The sequence below is a fragment of the Amblyraja radiata genome, chromosome 20 (genome assembly GCF_010909765.2).
Source record: "Amblyraja radiata isolate CabotCenter1 chromosome 20, sAmbRad1.1.pri, whole genome shotgun sequence".
In the NCBI taxonomy this organism is placed as follows: Eukaryota; Metazoa; Chordata; class Chondrichthyes; order Rajiformes; family Rajidae; genus Amblyraja; species Amblyraja radiata.
The window spans coordinates 31,560,159-31,582,529 of record NC_045975.1 but is presented as its reverse complement, the minus strand read 5'-3'; the positions used below and the strand labels follow the sequence as shown (position 1 = coordinate 31,582,529).

At 44.8% G+C, this 22,371-nt stretch overlaps 1 protein-coding gene across 2 annotated transcripts in view; it reads right to left on the bottom strand.

Moving 5' to 3' along the window:
* LOC116984806 (dual specificity protein phosphatase 8-like) overlaps window positions 1-22,371 on the bottom strand; it is a 194,206-nt gene that overhangs the window by 83,839 nt on the left and 87,996 nt on the right. For both annotated transcript variants that reach the window (XM_033039187.1, XM_033039188.1), the window contains one exon: window positions 14,822-14,960. In XM_033039187.1, coding sequence (XP_032895078.1) covers window positions 14,822-14,960 — 139 coding nt within the window. The remainder of the gene's footprint in view (window positions 1-14,821; window positions 14,961-22,371) is intronic.

Below are 22,371 nucleotides of genomic sequence, written 5' to 3'. Positions count from 1 at the left end.
TTGAATCCTTTATTTGTCATTCAGACCTTTCGGTCTGAACGAAATAGTCTCACCCGCCTGTGTTTGGCCTATATCCTTCCAGACCTTTCCTCTCCATGTACCTGTCCAAATGTCTTTTAAATGTTGTGACAGTACCTTTCTTAATTACCTCCTCTGGCATCTCGTTCCATATACCCACCAACCTATGTGTGAAAAAGTTACCCCTCAGGTTCTTATTAAATCTTTCCCCCCTCACCTTAAACTGGTGGCCTCTGGTTCTCGATTCTCCTACTCTGGGTAAAAGACTGTGTATTTACCCCATTTATTCCCCTCATGATCTTATACACCTCTATAAATTCATCCCTCGTTCTCCTGTGCTCCAAGGAATAAAGTCCCAGCCTCATAGATCAGGCTCTCAAGTCTTGGCAACATACTCGTAATTCTTCTCTGCATTCTTTCCAGCTTAACAACATCTTTGCTGTAACAGGGTGATCAAAACTGAACACAATACTCCAAATGTGGCTTCACCAATGTCTTGTACAACTGTAACATAACCTCCCAACTTCTATACTCAATGCTCTGACTGTTGAAGGACAAGGTGTTGACAGCCTCCGTGACTACCCTATTCACCTGTGGCGCCATTTTCAAGGAACTATGTACCTGCACTCCGAGATCCTTCCGACCTCTACAACACTCACCAGGGCCCTGCCATTCACTGTGAAGGTCCTGCCCTGGTTGACTTCTCAAAATGCAATACCTCGCACTTATATGTATTAAACTCCATTAACCATTCCTCAGTCCTCCTTCCCAATTGATCAAGATCCTGCAACAGTGTTCTGAAATCTTCACGGAGCATGGAGAACAGCTAGGAATAAGACCCCTGTTCCCAGATTAGAAATAATAAATAAGGAAGTAGTTATGTCTTAGTAAACATTAACAAGAAAAGGAATTAGTTTTCCTTATGCTACTCATGCACTGTAAACATTAGTCCCTTCCGACAAAGTTATGCCCCTGTCCCACTTAGGAAACCTGAACGGAAACCTTTGGAGACTTTGCGCCCCACCCAAGGTTTCTGTGCGGTTCCCGGAGGTTCCTGGAGCTTTTTGTCAGTCTCCCTACCTGCTTCCACCACCTGCAACCTCCGGCAACCACCTGCAACCTCCGGGAACCGCATGGAAACCTTGGGTGGGGCGCAAAGTCTCCAGAGGTTTCCGTTCAGGTTTCCTAAGTGGGACAGAGGCATTAAAGGCCCGCTGAGGTAAAATCAAATCAATTTTGGAGTCATTCTCAAACCTTAACCAAGAATGATTTTTATCAGCATGGAAAATGACAAGACCACAGCTACAAGCTTACCAATACTATTGGAATGTGTGGCAAGTGGTCTGAAGAACCAAATGCGGAAAATTATTGTTCATAATCTTCCACTTAATCAATTATTTTTGCCCATAACCTGCTGATTTGTCAAGGTGTCTAAAAGTAGAACGTTTTGGAAAACAGGAATACGGAAACAGTAACAGCACAGAAGACTTCATAAACATCCCAGAAAGTGCAAGGTATCTGTTGAACAGAGATCTTAACAAATGGTTGTATTATGAAAACCCCCTTTTTAGTGGAGTCATCACTTTGTAACCTCAGTCTGAAGAAGGGACTCGACCCGAAACATCACCTCGTTCCTTCCATCCAAAGATGCTGCCGGTCCCGCTGAGTTACTCCAGCATTTTGTGTCTACCTTGTAATTCAAAGTCAGCACATAACAGCGATACATTCTGCTCTCCACATGCAGGCTATAATTATGTTAATTTCCTTAAATTCCGGGGAAGATGATTTAGTCTTCCACAAAGGACATGTTTGGAGCTTGCTGCAAGTCCTCACTTTTGATCTCTCGTTGTGCTTTAGAAAGTGAGATATGACAGATCATGAAAATAACACCTAGCTTTCCCCTCTTCTGCCAGCTCATTATCCACTTACCATATGGAACTTTCTGTTTCGATAAAGCTGAAACAGTGATCAATGGGGCGCCACAGTGGCGCAGCGGTAGAGTTGCTGCCTTACAGCGATTACAGCGCCAGAGACCTGGGCTTGATCCCGACTATGGGTGCTGTCTGGACGGAGTTTGTACGTTCTCTCCGTGGGTTTTCTCCGAGATCTTCAGTTTCCTCCCACATTCCAAAGACATACTATTTGTAGGTTAATTGGCTTGGTACAAATATATATTGTCGCTAGTCTGTGTAGGATGCTGTTAATTTTAGGAAAGAGATGTGGAGAAATTTATTTAGTCACTGGGTGATGAATCTGTGGAATTGTTTGCCACAGAAGCCTGTGGAGGCGAAGTCAGTGGATATTTTTAAGGCAGAGATAAATAGATTCTTGATTGGTACGGGTGTCAGGGGATATGGGGAGAAGGCAGAAGAATGGTGTTGGGAGGGAGATAGATCAGCCATGATTGAATGGCGGAGTAGACTTGATCGGCCGAATGGCCTAATTCTACTCCTATTCCTTATGAACTTATGACAATCACTAGTGCGAATGACAAAGTACATCTTACAGGGAGCCACAGAGTGATACCAATCTCCACATGCCAGATCGGGCTTCCATTAAACAGTTTAAAATAAAATTGAGTCCCTTTGTCGTTGACTAAAGGTTTAATATACACAATTGGCAATGACAATTGATATATTTTTTAACTGTTTAATGGAAGCCAGATCTGACGAGGAGATTGGTAGCATCTTCCATGATTCCTCAATGCCCAAGGCTCAAATATTTTGTAGTGCAGTCATTGTTGCAACATAGGAAAAGCAGCAGTAGCCAGTTTTGGGTATAGAAAGTTCCCTCAAACTGCAATCTGTTTCAGTGATGTTCATTGAAGAATAAATATTGGCCAGGTCATCAGGGAGAACTCTGATGCTCTCCGTCAAAATACTGCCAGGGATTTTTTTTTTAACAATATCCAAAGCACATGCGGGTCTGGAGCAGAGAACGAATAGCAAACGTTGATGGTAGCACTGGCTGTAACTCTCCTTGGTCTTTGGCAGTTTATTGGCCTCTACAAGATGTCTCTCCCCAAGATATTAAGAGAAAAAAAAACAGCTCCAGAAATTTAAAATTGTCACCAGACACAGTCAGCAAATGGCCAGATTAATTCATAGATTTTGTGCCTCCACTCTATTCTATGTGCCCTTTGGCCAACTATTCTGTGGCGTTAGACACAAGATGCTGGATAACTCAGTGGGTCAGGCTGCATACCTGGAGAGGCGGCCCTCTGCAGTGGTGTCATCTGTAATCTTGCACATGGAGTTGGAGCAGAATTTTACTGCAGAGTTGGGAGTGTATAGGGAATTCAGTGAGGGACTGTGAATGCATCCTTGTGGGACACCGGTGTTGATAATTATCTTGAGGAATATATAAGGAGAGGTTAAAGTTTACCTGGAAACATTGTTTGAATATAGAGTGAGGGCACAGTGCAGACTCATGGTAAATTGCCATGCACGAATGGAGTTGTCTGCATCCAGATATCCACCAGGTTGGGGGACATTAGCATGGGGACAACCATTGGCGTCAACACTGTAAAGTACGGGGTGGTGGTGGGCTGGGTGGGAGTGGGCTTCTGTTCACAGGCAACTGGCCCAGAGTTCTGATGGAGCCCAGCAACCTGGTGTCCTGAGCTTCTTCCACTGTCAGAGTGAGGCCACACGCAAATAGGAGGAACTTCACCTCATATTTTGCTTGGGCAGCTTACAACCCAGCAGTATGAACGTTGATTTCTCTAATTATAGGTAATTGGCCTTCCCTCTCTCCCTCCCCCCCCCCCCCCCCCCCCTTCACTAAACTAGTCGTCTTACCAGTTCCACTGTTTGCACCCTCGTTATCACCTCTTCTCCAGCCAATAATGGGCCATTCTGGGGTCTACCCTTCCTTGGTCGTTTGTTATGGGCCCTGCTTTGTTGTGGCCTTTTCTTACCTCCTCCACCCTCCCCCCTACTTTCAGTCTGAAGAAGGGTCCCGACCCGAAATGCCACCCATCCATTTTCTGACCCGTTGTTACTCCAGCGCTTTGTGTCCATCTTTGGTATAAACCAGCATCTGCAGTTCCTTTCTACACTAGCCTAGGCAGGCATTGCATAACAATCTGCAATGCATATTAAATGTTGTCATTTCTTCCGAGCTTTTGAACACGCAAGGATATCTTTATTTCTTTGGGGAGGTTAGAAAAAATGCCATTAGGTGAAAGACATAATTAGAACGCCTCATGTTTCATCATTCAACCAAGACAATCTGACATTTGTAAAGTCATCAGATCAAATATTCAACCCAGTCCTGCACAATGTGATTACTCAGCGGTTCTGATGCTTGTATTACACTTAATGAACCCATTAAAGCAAAGAACAAAACAGAAGCTATTATGCAAATTTTGAATTAGGCCATCACGTGAGATTTTCAGTGGGTACTGATGCATTTAGAAAATACTCTGAATGATAACAGTATCAAATCCAGACTGTATCTGCAACCGGCCCTCAGCAGAATTGCAGCATCCTCTCACAAACGCAAGTGCAACATAGATATGTTCACTGTACTTGGCTCAAGGTCAACGAGAAATTGATCCAAGTGAAATTTATCCAAACCCTTTCCATTCATTGTCCTTGGATAATACTCAGTGCAGTAAAACCACATACCATTCAATGTCACTGTGCACGAAACCACATCCAGTCACCCACTGTGCAGTAAACCACCTATTCCCTCTCACTGTTCATGAAACCATATCCCCTTCCCTCTCCCCTTCTACCTATATTCCTTCCTCCAGCTTCACAATTCAAAACTCTTCAATCCTTTTGTCTCACACGTTCTGTCATTTCATCTCTGACCTTTAACCAGCTCCTTCTTGCTTACATTGAGGGAGAGGTTGTTGCCATGATGCCATGTTACTATGTTCTCTGTCTCCTTCCTTTACTCTGTCTCATCATTATTCGATATCCAGCCCACTGCAGTGGTGTCATCTGCAATCTTGTAAATGGAGTGACAGCAGAATTTGTCTGCAGAGTTGGGAGTGTATAGGGAATATAATAAGATACTGGGGGTCTAACCATCTGCCTATGAAATAATCCTGTATCAGCCTTTTACCTGCCAGGCTTTGTCCTGGCCCAGCTTTCTTCACCCCCCTGTATACTCAGTCTGAAGAGGCAGCACGGTGGCATAGCGGGTAGAGTTGCTGCGTTACAGCGCCACAGTTTGATCCTATCTATGGGCGCTATCTGTACGGAGTTTGTACGTTCTCTACGTGACCTGCCTGGGTTCTCTCCGGGATCTCTGGTTTCCTTCCACACAACAAAGACATACAGGTTTGTAGGCTAATTGGTTTGTAAATTTTTTAATTGTCCCTTCTGTATGTAGGCTGTTGTTAGTGTGCGGGGATCGCTGGTCGGCGCGGATTCGGTGGGTCCAAGGGCCTGTTTCCGCGCTGTATCTCTAAACTAAACTAAACTAACAAGGGTCCCGACTCGAAACATCGCCTATCCTTGTTCTCCTGAGATGCTGCCTGATCCGTGCCTTCTATTCCCTCTCAATGGCCCTAAACCACATCCCATTCACTCCAGCACAAAGCACAATTCACTGTATTCAAGGGACCCAAACCTATTCAAAGCAAAATTGACTTGCACGCTCACTTGAGGCACTGTGATCCATGTTGGTGAAGGGTAAAGACATGCAGGTGGAGTAAGTAAGTCATGACTTCCATCTGTATATACTGATGATCTGACACCAGTGATGCCATTTTGGAGATTAACACTGAGGTTATCGGAGTCTCATGCAACTGAATGCACACTCAGCAACAAGAACACACAACCAATGAGGCATAAATGTACCAACAACTCGGCGAGTCACTGGTTAGTTTCTTCTTGCCGCTGCTATGACTGCATCAAGCCAATGGTATGTTCTGTGGCAGCAGGTGCAGCAAGGTTTTCTCTGGTGTTAATGCTCCGCTCCAAGTCAGGCATGGGTGCGTTAGAAGGCTCTTCCCTTGCACCATTCCTCATAATGGAACACTGATTCCAGATCGCCAGGCTTGACTCCTGCCTTGACCTTTTGCACCATTTTCTGCTATCACCTGATGCACCTTAAACCCACTTTAATTTCATGTTTTATATATCTTGTGTTTTATGACTGTTGGCAGACCAATTTCCCTACTGGGATAAATAAAGTTCCATCATTTCGTATAGTATTTGTAACCCCAATTCTGTCTTTTCGTTTTGCCTCCTATTAATGAGACTACACCCTGTGGAAGGTGCACTCTCCTGTATTGTTCCATATCCCAGGTTAGAATCAATTCTAGAGTGCCTGCCTCCATCCACTGCAGCTGTAATGAAGCTCTTTACAAATACTTTAGCTCAGTTTAGCTAAGATTAGAGATACAGTGAGGAAACAGACCCTTCTACCCACCGAGTCCATGCCAACCATCGATGGCTCGTACATTTCATAGAATCATAGAATCATAGAAAGTAGGTGCGAGAGTAGACCACCAGGTCCGTCGAGCCCGCACCGCCATTCACTCATGGCTGAACACTAAACAGACACACTTACCCACAAACAGTAGACACAAGACACAGAACACAAGACACTACCCTCCCCTTTATACCGCTATCACCCCTCTCCACCCCAAGAACCGCGTGATCTCCTGGGGGAGGCAAAAAAACGGATAAAAACCCAGGTCCAATTCGGGAAAAAAATCCGGGAAATTCCTCTCCGACCCCAATCCAGGCGATCGACACTTGTCCAGGAGATCACTCAGGTCTACTATACTAACCATACCTAGGTCCATATCCCTGCCCTCTCCCCGTAGCCCCTTATCCCCTTGGCAGCTAAAAAACCATCTATTTTTTACTTAAATATATTTAACGTTTTTGCTTCCACTGCTCCCTGGGGCAGTGAATTCCACAAACTAACCACCCTCTGGGTGAAGAAGTTCTTCCTCATCTCAGTTTTAAAAGAGCCCCCCCTCACTCTGCAACTATGTCCCCTAGTTCTAGCCTCCCCGATCATTGGGAACATCCTCGGTGCATCCACCCGATCAAGGCCCCTCACGATCTTATACGTTTCAATGAGATCGCCTCTCATTCTTCTAAACTCCAAAGAGTAGAGTCCCAGCTTACTTAACCTTTCCTCATATGTCAATCCCCTCATTGCAGGAATTAATCTTGTAAACCTTCGCTGCACTGCCTCCAGGTGTGCTGTATGATTTTACCGGGTTGTATGCAAAAAAAAGCATTTCACTGTACCTAGGTACATGTGACAATAAACTATCATTGAATCATTGAAACCGGAGCTCCCGGAGAAAACCCACGCGGTCACAGGGAGAACGTGCAACTCCGCACATACAGCACCCATAGTTTGGATCGAACCCGGGTCTCTGGCGCTGTGAAGCAGCAACTCTACCAGCTGCGCCACCGTGCTGCCCATATGACGTCTCATCATCCATCTTATAGATCACGAGCTGTGGCTGCCATCCAACTAACCCCACAATCGGGACTAGCTGGAAACTGCAATCACTGCAACTAGCAGGCAGTACAGTCTACCATTAATCAGCTACCGGCTAATTGTGCATCACAGTCACTTGGTCTATTTTTGGGCGCTATTGAATTTAGCTTCTGGTGACTTTCATTGTCCAAAACCTCAATGAACTCCCCTCATCTAGGACCTCAATGGGACAAAACTCTTCCCATTTGACCGGCTGTGGGTAATTATCCAATATCAACAACTGGACAAAATATGAGCCATTCCACTTCATGTTAACCTTCAGAACCAAATGGAACAGAGACACAAGCATGATCTCGACCAGCTCAATCACTTTGTTTCGTGCTTTTCTTGTTGTTTATCTTTAAACTGGATAGTTGAATGGATGATTAAATGGGCTGCTGCACAAAAACATTGCAAACAGCTATATTTATCAAATGTTTATGGGAACTTAGGTCCAAGAAAAACATTCCTTGGCAAATGACTTAAGTATGTATCAAGATTCAAATGTGCTTCACACAGTAGCAACTGAAATGGGAAACACATTCTTAAGGATTGCATTGAAATTCAATGGGTTCTTAAAAATGTTATCTGCTCACAAAATGGTCACACACACATATTCTCACTCATTCACACACATGTACACACACTCACACTCACTCACACACACTCACACCAACACATCCACATACACTCTCTCACACACTCATTCGCACATACATATTTCCACACACACACACTCACACACACACTCTAACTCACACACACTCACTCGCACACACACTCACACACACACTCACACGCATACCCCTTGGGATAGGATCTCTTCCCATCGCTCACTTAGGGTTTATAGTCCTTAATTTATCTTTTTATATCTACTTTCATGTTTAAAACTGAAACAACGGCAGAAGCAAAATAAAGTTCCTCTACCAAAAACTACAATTGGGCCAGTGTGGATATCCCCTGCTGTCGCTCAATGCATTGGTTTCAGTGCGTAGCCAATGTTAACTGTTCAGTTCGTTAGCTGGACATTTTAAAACTGACTTCTTCAGTACAAACCCAATACTGGGAATAGCCAGCTCGAGATACAATGAACCTATTCTGCTTGAGGTTAGCCGGCAGATCTTAAAGCCGAGGAACCCCGTGAAAAAAGACGCTAAGGGCTCGAGTAACTCAGCAAGTCAGGCAGCATCCTTTGAGAACATGGATAGGTGAAGTTTCAGGTTGGACCCTTCTTCAGACAGGTATGCCTACTTTGAAGACGTTTTCTTCCCGACCTGTAACGTCACCTATACAAGTTCTCGAGAGATACTACCTGACTCGCTGTGTTACTCCAGCACTTTGTGCCTTTTTGTTGTTGTAAATCAGCATCTGTAGTCCCTTGTTTCCACATTAAACCTTACTTTCCCCATTTCTCTACTTGAATGATTCCAGCCAGATGGTTTGCTAATCACGTCAGCTGTTTGCCTGCCTTTCTTGGCAGCCTCACGCAGGCGACCCAAGATCATTTGGTAGTGGCCACCATTCCAAGTGCACATCTCTGAGCCTCGTACCCTTTGGGCTGTTGGCAGTGGAGTCGTTGGAAAGGAAAGTCAATTAGTCATTAGCACTTCGATTTAACCACACGTTGTGTTTTTCCAAATGCGAGACTCAGAAAGTATGGTATTGATGTATACGTGTTTATTTGAAATCTGCCTGTCGTATTATTACAGTAGTAATTAAACTAGACTGTTCTTTCCAACAACTCTGCTGGAAAATGTCACAAAGCTTCTGCCTCAAGCAACATAATTGTAGAGCAGACCTTCCAGAATTTGAATAAATACTTATCTTAAACACGTACAAATGTCAGAATGTAATGCCCACAATTTCTTCCACTGTATTTAGAATCTATTTTTATCCAGAAACATAGGCCTTGCACAATACCCCAATGTATATTTTACAGTCTCTTTGTGGATAATTCCCACTCACACCACATTCATGCAAAATGCCATTCCTAATTTCAGATCTGTATGTCCATTCTTGATCCACAATGAATGTTTGGCCAAATTAGTTTTATTTTGGAACAAGGTAGACAGTCCATCGCGACATTGTCCAGGACGGTTGATTCGAGCTGGATTTGGGGCCACAGAAGACTGCAGATCCTGGAATCTGGAGCAAAATACAGACTGCTGGAGGAACCATGAGGCAGGGTCACGACCCAAAACGCCACAATGAACTGCACTACATAGCATCGGGTTGATCGCAACATACTTTGTTTTGATCACACAGACATGCTCTGCGCTTTACCAAGGCGAAGTGTAACACATGATGGAGCTCTGATCCACTGCATGGCCCTGGAAGGCATGTACTGGATTCAGGGGGGCCTGAATCAAATCCAAGCCACACTGTTCGGACCCTTGCCACACTGCACAGACCCGTGCCACACTGGTCACACCCGTGCCACACTGTACACACTCGTGCCACACTGGAGAGATCCTTGCCACACTGGACACAACTGTACCAAATTGTACTGACCTGTGCAACACTGGTCACACCCGGTGCCACACAGTATTGACCGGTGCCACACTGGAGAGATCCTTGCCACAGCTGAGAGATTTGCTTCACACTGGGTGATGTGTAGAGTGTCAGGAGACCGGTAGCACACCAGGGAGATCTGCACTCTGGGGAAATCTGTACCACGGTAGAGAGACGTGTACCAAGTGAGGGAAGACCTATGTGTCACCAGGTGGGGAAACCCGTACACACTGGTGAGAACCGAATCACAACGAGGACAGCTACAGCACTCAGGGGAGACCTGGCCACACTGGGAGAATGCCATCACGCCAGGGAGCTCCCAGTGCACACACATTGAGATCCCTAACAATTGTTTGTGCAAATATTTTTGGAGTAAGCATTTTTGTTTAGGAAGTCTCAGGGGAACGATATCCATGTTAACTCCCTACGTTTGCAGAGGGAAAAGTGACTTCCAATCACAGCTGGATAATCATAGCCATGCAGTGACGTCCAACTGTAACGTCCAGGTTCAGGAACAACTTCTTCCCAACAACCATCAGGCTATTGACCACTACGAACTCCAACTAAACTCCAAACTCTATTGGTTGCACTAGAAACTTCGGGCTTTGTCTGTGTTTAGTATAGTTTAAAGATACAGCATGGAAATAAGGCCCTTCAGCCCACCAAGTCCGTGCCAACCAGCGATCCCCGCAGACGAACACACTATCCTGCACACTAGAGACAATTTACAGTTTTACCAAGCCAATTAACCTACAAACCTGTATGTCTTTAAAGTAATGGAGGAATGGAGGAAACCGGAGCTCCCGGAGAAAACCCAAGCAGGTCACAGGGAGAATGTGTAAACTCTGTGCAGACAGCTCCCGTAGACAGGAACCTGGGTCTCTGGCGCTGTAAGGCAGCAACTCTACCACTGCTCCACAATGCCGCCCTGTGTTTTGCACTATATTGGGTATTTTATTTGTTGAACCATTTTAAAAACTTGTTTATTATATTATCTATTGAGTACAGTGTTTACAAACCCATTGTTCTGCTGCAAGTAAGAATTTCATTATTCTATTTTGGTACATATGACAATTAAACACTCTTGACACCTTGGTGGTCTATGATCCATCACTGGCAGAAGTGAGGTAGTACTGTAAATGCATGGACACTGACCTTATGACTTAATGTAGAAGCACTGGGTATACGTGCCATATATAGTCTAAAGGACGCAATGTCTAGCTTCACATCTCTGTACATGTAACAAACATACAAAGCACTATATGATCTCAGCAGTTAAGCAAACTGCTGGAGGAATTCAGTGGGTCGGGCAATATCTGCAGATGGAAGCGAGCAGTGGATATTTTGGGTCAAGACTCTTCTTCAAGACTGGTGGGATTCTCACATTCACTAGTGTCCCTCCATGTGCTGTCCCAGAATCTCTAGGTGGAGATTTGGTCTTGAACCTTGGTGTCTGTCCAAGGTTTCTAATCTTGAACTGTGAGGCAGGGGATGTCACAACCAAGTCATTTGTATCACATCAAAGGTACTTTTTGTTTTACCTTGATTAATATGGAACTGAGCCAGAGAAGGAGCAATGGAGTTCAGTCGACAGGAACAGGATACAATGTGGTCTTTAACACAGTGAACAAGAATTGATCAAGAAGACAGAGAAAATCTATTTTGTCTTGTGGCACAATACAGATTTGACAGCACAGCTTTAAAATCAGGGTCTAGCTCTCCTTGGACAATCACTGATTGTACCTTTATAGGAAGAGGTTGTTAACATTTTCTACTTTCTCACCAAAAATATTGTTACATAGAAACATAGAAAATAGGTGCAGGAGTAGGCCATTCGGCCCTTCGAGCCTGCACCGCCATTCGATATGATCATGGCTGATCATCCAACTCAGTATCCCATCCCTGCCTTCTCTCCATACCCCCTGATCCCTTTAGCCACAAGGGCCACATCTAACTCCCTCTTAAATATAGCCAATGAACTGGCCTCAACTACCTTCTGTGGCAGAGAATTCCACAGATTCACCACTCTCTGTGTTGCTACTGTGAAAACTGAAAAGTTGATTAATAGATATTTGCTAATTAAGATATTATGGGCAAAGAACCACGTTACGAGGTGTAATCCAACAGTGCTAAAGGCAGGGTTGGACTGAACCTGTAAAGACACAAAGTGCTGGAGTAACTCAGCGGGTCAGGCAGCATCAGGACATGGAAAGGTGATGTTTCAGGTTGGGATCCTTCTTCTTATTCCTGTTTTATTGGGAAAACTTGCACCATACGGGACGATTCCAAATCCAGGCCACACCAGATACGTCCAGGCTAAGCTGGACAGATCTGTGACACACCGGACTGATCTGTGCCAAACCAGGCTTTTGGAGACCACACTAGACAAAAGGTTAGCCTCGGGCTAACTAGCCGGCACTCCCCATGACTAACGTACATCAGATGACTCGTCCCACTGCTGTCCTCAACCCAATGAGCTCATTTAATCGTGTGACCCATTCACGAGGAATTGTGATATTACACACAAGCACCAAACAGCAACCATCAGACCCTATGATTACAACTAATTGGAACCTGCCTCTGCCTTTGCAAGCCTGCAATCAATGCAGTGCCAGCCACTAATTGACAGTTCTGCAAATCTTGAATAATTAGCTGCACAAGATTGATTTCTGCTTCCAGAGTGTCTGCGTCTCAGGATGTGATTCTGTCACTGTGGCAATTATCACTTTGCCTGACAACCAATTTGAAGCACGCTTTGGAAAGAGTAATGGGGGCTCTATTTGGAAGCATCCCAGGTTAACTGTGCAAGAAGAAAAGATCTCTTTTGTTCCCTGCCTCAGTTTCCTTGACCATTTCCCAAAAATGCATTGGAAACTCTGTTGGAAGAATGTTGCATTTGTGAGCCATGCCGAAAGCAGAACACTTGACCATGCTGCACATTGCCGTCAAATATATGATCTGAAACATTAACTCAGATTCTTCATCCACAGACACTGTCTCCCTGAAGAGTGTTTGATGCATTTTCTATTTTTACATAAAATTCTCAGCATTTTCAAAAGGTTTTCCTTATTTGACACCCATATGCTGAGAACTACATTCCACACTCTGTATCTTGTCCATTGTACTTGAGTTTGAACTGATTGTATCTATTTATGTATATACATATGATTCATTTGCTTAGCATGGAAAACAAAGTTTTTTGCTGTACCATGGTACATGTCACAATAATAAACCTAAATCTACATTTATTGTATGAGCTCCAAGTCAAACATCAGTACAAGAACACCAATTTATTTCCCCTTAACTCACCTGAGGAAGATATGCACAGTTGAAGACCCCTTACTCCATTTGAGAATAATTCATGAAGCAGGGGCGTGAGATCAATCTGAGGATCAGTTATTCAGTGGCTACATTCACCCATCCAGACATCAGTATTAATGAGCAAACTTCATAATCAAGCAACATAAAGTACTATCAGTCTGTGGCTTCTTGTAGACCTTAAGGCCTAACACAAACTTGAGGAACAACACCCACCTCTCCTGCCTGTGCATTCTGCAGCTTTCCACACTTGATAACTTCAGGTAATTCCCTCTTTTCTGTATCAGAAATGGTCATTTCTCCCACTCTATGAATTTGCCTCCGTTTTGTATTTTTGTCTAAACTACAGATACTGTGGGGAAACACGTCCTCCAGCCCTCCAAGACCACGCCTACTACTGATCACCCGTTCACAAAAATTCCATGTTATCCCATTGTTGCATCCATTCCCTTCACATTAGGGGCAATTTTTTAATGGATGTCAATTAACCTATAATCCCAAATGGCCTTGGGATGTGGGAGGAAATCGGAGCACCCAAAGAAAACCCACGCAGTCACAGGGAGAAAACGGGCAAACTCCACACAGACAGCACCCACAGTCAGAATCGAACCTGAGTCTCTGGCGTTGTGAAGCAGTATCCAAACCAGCTGTGCCAGTGTGCCACCCTAACTTTTCCATTAGTACAACATGACCTACTGCAACTTGTAGGTTTAAAGCAAAGGTTTAATAGGAATCTGAGTGGTAATTTTTTCACACAAAGGGTGGTGGGTGTATGGAACGAGCTGCCAGAGGAGGTAGTTGAGGCAGGGACTATCGCTACTTTGAAGAAACAGTTAGATAGGTACGTGGATAAGACAGGTTTAGAAGGGCCGAACGCAAGCAGATGGGACTAGTATAGCTGGAGCAGGTTGGGCCGAAGGGCCTGTTTCCACGCTGTATGACTCTAGGACTATTTCCCTACAATTCTCCAATTTGAAATACATAACACAGACACAGGAGCATGATCAGCCTCTAACTGCCCCACTAACCCATCTGACCTGATCTCACCCTGTCACATATATCCCCATTATCATATCCATTCCCTCTGCCATCTTTTTCGCAACTTAATTTTTTTATTTTTTTTTCTCTTTACCCGTTCTGACCAAGGGTCTCCGTGAGAATCTGTATTTCTCTCTCCACAGATGCTGCCTTACCCTCTGAGTATTTCCAGCAATTTCTGTTTTTTTTTTTCAGATTTGCAATATCTTTGTTTTAATTTTCAACTTCAATTGTATACTGAACACTACAGGACCCTCTCACCAAAAACCTCAATAATCAAACACAGGCCATTTCTGATACAGACAAGAGCAAGTTCCCAGAAGTTGGAGAATATGATATCAACCCTGGGTGTTTAAGGAAACCACAAATAACCTTAAGTAAATGCTCTTCAATACAGAAGTTGTAACTCTTCAATATAAAGGGGGTAACAGAGAGAAGATTGAAAGCAGGATGTGGACCAGATAGATCATACCTGACAGCAGAGAGACATGGTGGAAATAACTCTCCAGCTTGCCCAGGAGTACGGAGGTGAAGCTGTCGGCTGTCAGCTTGTTCGTGTCCCGCGTGGACTGGTCGTAAAGCACCACTTCCTGCGTTCCTTCCACGTCAACCTGCAATCGGAGACACAGGAAGAAGAGCGTTAGGGTGGAACACCAAAGGCAGGCAGACACCGCAGAATGCTCTTCGTATAAGCAGCAAAGCATTTTTCCAATTAGCTGCTTGAAATGTTTCGGAGTGATGGTGGGCAAGGTGGACAATTGGGTGGAAAGAAGGTTCAATGGTACTTCATTGTCTCGTGTACTGAGGTACATGGAAATTCATTCTTGTACACAGTTCAGTGTAAGTATCACTATAGATAAGCACATCTTAGATACAGTACATGTGTATAGGAATAGTACACTGAGAAAGCAGCACCTTATATTTCACTTGGGCAGCTTACAACCCAGTGATATAAATATTGATTTTGCTCATTTCAAGTAACCGTTGCATTCCCTCTTTCTCCACCCCTCCCCCATCCTAGTCAGTCTGCTTGTTCCACCATTTGCATCTATATATCCCTTCATTATAACCTCTTCTACAGCCAACAATAGACCATTGTGAGCTCCACCTATCCATCTTCGGTGTCGGCTCTGATTTGTTCTGAACCTTTTCATACCTCTAGTTTCCCTCTCCCGATGCTCAGTCTGGACCCGAAACGTCACCTATTCCTTTTCTCCAGAGATACTGCCTGACCCGCTGAGTTACTCCAGCATTTTGTGTCTGGTGTAAACCAGCATCTGCAGTTCCTTCCTACTCAGTATACAGTCGCCAGGTTTGGCACCATTTTCAAGTCCCATGTGATATAGGTGTAGAGGTGAAGAAACAAATGGAAATTCACATTATTTCTTACTAGTACGTCCTCATCATCACATCATGTAGACACACTTTCAGCACACACCTGATAAATTAGCAGATTGTATTGAAGGGGAGACTTGCTGGAAATAAATTGGTCCATTTTCTTGAGCAAAACCATCCTAACTGCTCAAACATCAACATTATGCCCAGATGGTGCAACAAGCTATTTAACAATTCGTTGTTAATGAAAATTCACAGATATTTAACCAATGGGGTCTCCTTGACATTTTGACGACTGAGCCAATTTCAGCAACTTGGAAAATATTTTATCCAACATCCCGTACAAAAGCTAAAGGGACCTTCTGGCCGTGGGATTTGGTTGCGGATCAGTGATCATTAATGGTGAGAGTCTTGCTCATCCCAGCACCTTCAGGCACTTACGGGTTTCCAGAGAGGCCTTGAACTGAAGCCACATCTGCTCAGTCAGGAGAACTGAAATCATCCTATAAAGGGCCTGTCCCACTTTCACGACCTAATTCACAACCTCTGCCGAGTTTCCCCTTGACTCATACTCGCAGCATGGTCGTTACGAGGTCGTAGGAGGTCGTAGGTAGGTCGTGATGCTAGTCGTAAGTACCGAAGATAGACACAACAAGCTGGAGAAACCCTTTCCCCTGACTCTCAGTCTGAAGAAGGGTCTCGACCCGAAATGTCACCTATTCCTTTTCCCCACAGATGCTGTCTGAACCGCTGAGTTACTTCAGCTCTTTGTGTCAATCTTCACACAATGGGATAATTTGCTGTGGCCACTTAACCTTTGAATCTTCAAGTCTTTCGATGAAAGACCACCCAGAGGAAACCCAGGGAGAACATGCAAACTCCGTTCAGACAGCATTAGATGTCAGGATTGATTCTGGGTCAATGGAGCTGTGAGGCAGCAACTCTACTAGCCACACCTCTGTGCCAGTTAACAAAGACTGGTGGATTTTTTAATAAAAATGATATACTTAATATTTTAATCACATAACCCGTCCTATCATCAGCTCACTGGCTGACATGGTGTTGGCAATAAATACTGTTTCGCCATGACAAAACCAAATACACTTTAGTCATGAAAGACACATTACTCAGCAAGATGTTACAGCCAACAGAGCCACCTCCTCACAGCACCAGAGACACGGGTTCAATCCTGATCTCTCCTGTTGTCTTGGGTGTAGTTTGCACGTTTTTCCTGGATTTTTTTCAGGAACACTCGTTCCACTCCCAAAGAGTGTTGGGTTACCTGGCCACTGCAAATCACCACTGGGTTGAGGTAGAATCTGGGGCAAGTTGATGGGAATGTTGGGGGGGTGGGGGGAGAATAAGATGGCCTAGTGTAGGATTAGAGTAAATGGGGGGTGAAGAGACGACATGGATATGCTGGGCTGTATGGCTCAATGATGCATCTTTAGAATGTATAATTTGGTTCACTGACGTTAGGAGTGAGCGACAGGCTGTGCCTTCGTGCCTATATTGTTCCGTTAGCATGGGTGCCACATAGGCAGTAGGGAATGGAGTTACCAGGGAAGGGTTGGCTGTCCCTTTCTTCCACATGCCCCTTCTATCCAACTAGCAGCACTGTGACGATGGAGAGCCTGCGAATAACCAGGAATCTGCAATTTTCTTCAGCCGGCGTCTGGAGGTCTTGTGTCGAGTGGCAGAGGAGGAGGAAAACATCTCCAACAAGTAAAATACTTCATTTTTACAAGTGACAGAACAGTTTTCGATACTAACTCATGCCACCCACCAGGACGAAGCGTGGCTTAATGGTGCTGCACAGAATTGGCAAGCCGAGGTCCGATGTTACGAGGTAAATGAAGCTCATTTTCTAAAAGAACGGAGCACAAAATTCCTGCCTGACAAACCACTTCCCGTTTCCTAGATTGTATGGAATTTCTCATCCAAGCATAACACTTGTGAATAGCAAACCTCGACACAGATGCCAAATGTTCCCCATTACCCAGCTTCTGACTGGGTCTGGCATTTGTTGCACAAGGTGATTTTATTTCTCCTTCCTTACAAAAGGAAGGAAACAAGGAAGGAAGAAAGTGTTGGCGTTTATGATCTCAGTACATCCTATAGGACTTTACAGGCAATTAAATTTATTTTGAAGCATAAATCACTCGTGTAATATGGGAATAGTGGAATGACCTTACAATGAGATCAGGGACAAATAATGCGTTTCAGAGATGGAGGATCAAATACTGCACATGCCGGAAATCTGAACGAAAACAAAAGCAAAATGTTGGGAATACTCAGTGGGTCAAACAGGGCGATGGCACTCTATGACACTGCGACTGCCTTGTGGAAGTGATGGCTGAATGAATCACAAGAGCTTGCCTCATGGAAGGTCATCCAGTGGTGTTGGGCTAGAATATTGAAGGTCCAGCCATGCTTTAAAGAACTGCAGATGCTGGTTTACACCAGTGTGTAAACCAACCACATCGGTCGATGTAAACCAGCATCTGCAGTTCCTTCCGACACAATTTGTTTGCTCCATTGCAAAATCGCCTCAAGGTACGCCTACTTTGAAGTTCTCCTCCTCTCTCCGACAAGAGTTCAGCACCACCCTCTCTCGCTGCTCCCCCGCTGTGATTCCTCCTGCTCTCCGACTCACAACCACATTTTAACCCAGACCGGCATTTTTTTCGATCTCATTTATTCCCTTCCTTTGGCAGCAAGGTGGCGCAACGGTAGACTTGTTGCCTTACAGCGCCAGAGATCTGGGTTCGATCCTGACTATGGGTGTTATCTGTACTGAGTTTGTATGTTCTCCCTGTGACAACATAGGTTTTTTCCGAGTGCACCAGTTTCCTCTGACACTCAAAAGATGTATAGGTTCGATAAGTTCTAGAATTATCCCTAGTGTGTACGATAGTGTTAGTGTGCGAGCTGATCGCTGGTCGGTGCGGACTCAGTGGGCCAAAGGTATCGTGTTTCCGTGCTGTTCTCTAAAGTCTAAAGTTTTTCCTAAGCCACTGACGCACTGTGGTCTTACAAAACACTCATAGATAGTCCATGGCAGTTATATAATGGCCATGTTCAGTCTGGTGTACAGGAACAAGCTGCAGTAAGGGCTGCAGGGGTGCAGGAACCCTGGCTTATTCACCACACCCCACTCAAGCTGAGCAGTCGACCAGGCCTCACCTGGGAGTCGATAAACAACGTACAGGAGGGGAGGGATATCCTGAACGCATTTTTCCTTTTGGCCTCACAAGATGGAAAGCAGACCTCGTAAATCAAGTAACTACAGAGCAGTGCTGAAATGTGCTAAATGGTAACTGGAAGCAAAGCTGCGCAACTCTCGGTACCAAAGAACAACCTCAGTGTAAAATACGTCTGGCACCACACACACAGCCCAATTTATACTTATGAAGTATCTTTAACTAAAAGCAAAGTGCTTCACAGAAGCCTTGTAGAAAATCTGATACCAAGCCTCATGAGGGTATCGTTTTACAGGTAATTAAAAGTTTGGCCAAAAGCGGTACGATTTATTAGAGGGATATGAAAACAAGAAAGAATTTTATGACTGAGACACTGCTGGAAAGTCAGCGCAGAGCATTGAGTTCAGATGTGGTGGGGGAATGGGACTGTGTAAGCTGGGAAAGGACACCAAGTGCTGGAGTAACTAAGTGGGTCGGGCAGCATCTCTGGAGAACATGGATAGGTGGCGTTTCGGGTCCCTTTTTGGTCGGTCAGCAGAAGGGTCTCGACTCCAAACGTCACCTACCCATGTTCTTCAGCGATGCTGAGTTAAAGCTGAGTTATTCCAGCATCTTGTGTAAAACAGCATCTGCAGTTTCTTGTTTCTACTGTGTAAGATGGGACATACAAAGAGAGCAGAGAGTACTGCATCTGCTCCTGTCTGCAAGGACAGCTATACACTCCATCTGGCACAGGCCAAGGCATGCAAACTCCAGCACCCCTGCAGATCAGGCACTCCAATATAACAGCAACGGCTGCTTAATGCCATTATGGATTTGCAATAACTAGCTAAAACTAAAACTGACTTCCGAACTCTCTTGCTTAGATTTCTGAAACCCCATCAAATTGGGTGACGTTGACATTATTCAATGGCTTAAACCAAATAACAACACAACGACATAGTGGTAGACTTGCTGCCTTATAGAGCCAGAGATCCAGGTTCAATCCTGACTATGGGTGCTTTTCTGTACGGAGTTTGAGCGTTCTTCCCATGACCTGCGTGAGATTTCTCCAGGATCTCCGGTTTCCTCCCACACTCCAAAGACGTATAAGTTTGTAGGTTAATTGGCTTGGTATATTGTAAATTGCCCCTAGTGTGTCTCGGTGATCCGGAGGGCCTGTTTCCACGCTGTGTCTCTAAACTGAACTAAACTAAACAAACACGTTAACAACGCATTTCTTGATACTAATTTCGACAGAACAGTCAGGAGGACAGTTTATTGAGTGGCTGACTTGTCTCATTAACTGCAATCGCACAAAAAAATTCAGGCAATCGCCTCTGCCAAGTCTTGCCAGCACGTCACAGTGGGAACAGATGTCCTCGCATGGAACTAGTTCAGCTGGTACTGAAGCCAGGAAGATGGTGTACTTTTTCATATCTTTCCAAGTTGGCATGTTAGCACTTTTTATTCTTTTAAGTGCGGCAGCCAAAGGAGCCGAAATAGATGTTCCGTACGGTGGTGCAGCAGTAGAATTGCTGCCTTACAGCACCAGAGACTCGGGGTCGATCCTGACTAAAGGTGCTGTCTGTACGGAGTTTTATGTTCTCCCCCATGACCGTGTGGGTTTTCCCTGGGTGCTCCAGTTTCCTCCCACACTCCAAGGACGCATAGGTCTATAGGTTAATTGGCTTTGGTTAAAAAAAAATTGTAAATTGTCCCAAGTGTGTAGAACAGTGCTTATTTAGGGGGCACTGCTGGTCAGCGTAAACTCAGTGGGCTGAAGGGCCTGTTTCCGCACTGTATCGCTATACTTAACTGATTATGTTATTTCATCTAAATACAGATCCTCAGGTTGAAACCAGTACAAGACAAAGCTTACACATGGCTCCCTGATACTGATGGCACTGGTGAGGTTTGGCACAGTCCAACAAGTGCAGATGGCCACATATCCACAGGAATATTTTGGCATTATCTGCCACTGGAACACCTGTCCATGAGGGTGGCATAGGCTCGTGGCTGAGGTCCCATGGCGCCAGGTTCAATCCTGACCTTGGTCGCACTCTCCATTGAATTCTCCTGTTCTTTAGACTTGAGAGATACAGGGTGGAAACAGGCCAAAACAGTCCATGCCAACCTGTGACCCCCGTACACCAGCACTATCCTATATACTAGGGACAATTTGCAATTTTGCCAATGCCAACTTACCTACAAACCTGTACGTCTGTGGAGTGTGGAAAAGCGACAAAGAACAAATGAATGAAAAATGTGAAAAGAACAAATTAAAGTCAGCCCATTACACACTTTTCAATGACTTGTTCTTTGTACCTTTTCCTACCTCTAGTTTCCCTCTCCCCTGACTCTCAGTCTGAAGAAGGGTCTCGACCCGAAACATCTCCTATTTCTTTTTTCCAGAGATGCTGCCTGACCCGCTGAGTTACTCCAGCATTTTGTGTCCATCTTCAATGTGAACCTGTAATCTCTTCCTACACATGCAGAGCTTTGATGTGGGACCTCACCCCCGTGCATGAGACCTGCTCCGTACCGATGGAGGCAGAATTCACAAGCTCAGGCCTCTTGCCAACTGCAACCCGATACATGATGGTGGGTCAGCAGTCAGTACAAACAAAGTGAATGTACAATTGACTTTCTTCCTGTTAAAAGAAGCAGCCCAAGCACAATGCCATCCTCTGTCCTGTCCAGGGCTCCAGTTTCCTTGGGCAGCACTCCAAGATGTCAGTGTTAGGCATGATGAATGTTTCATATGCACGTATCTGGTTATGCATTTCTACAATGAACACTGATTCACCCACATCTACACACATGCATCTTATGCATGCATGCACAAACCATATAGTCAGTTACTCTTGCGAATGTATGTAACCCAACCAAGAGCTGTACAACTGCTTTGCTGTGATGTCAAGGGGACCAGGACGTTCCTGAGACAGGCCTGTGGGTGTGTGGCCGGGCAGCAGACATCTTATACTGGAGCAGGTAGTTGCATCTTCGATTTTCAGCCACTACCATGACAGTCAGGAAAGACACAAACATAACAATGATGGCTGGGATTTCTGGTGAAGGGGTAGATGGGGATCAGACAAAACATGTAGAAAGGAATCTACTTTCAGTCTGAAGAAGGATCCCAAACCCGAAATGTCACCCATCATTTTTCTCCAGAATTGGCGGCAGGGTGGCGCAGGGGTAGAGCTGCTGCCTTACAGTGCCAGAGTCTCTGGTTGAACCCGACTACGGGTGGTGTCTGTACGGAGTTTGTACCTTCTCCTCGTGACCACATGGGTTTTCCCCGGGTGCTCCACTTTCCTCCCACACTCGAAAGACTTACAGATTTGTATGTTAATTGGCTTTAGTAAAAATTGTAAATTGTCCCTATTGTGTAGGACAATGTCAGTGTACGGGGATCGCTAGTCGGCTCAGACTTGGTGGGCTGAAGGGCCTGTTTCTGCACTGTATCTCTAAACTAAACCAATAAAAGATACTGCCTGGC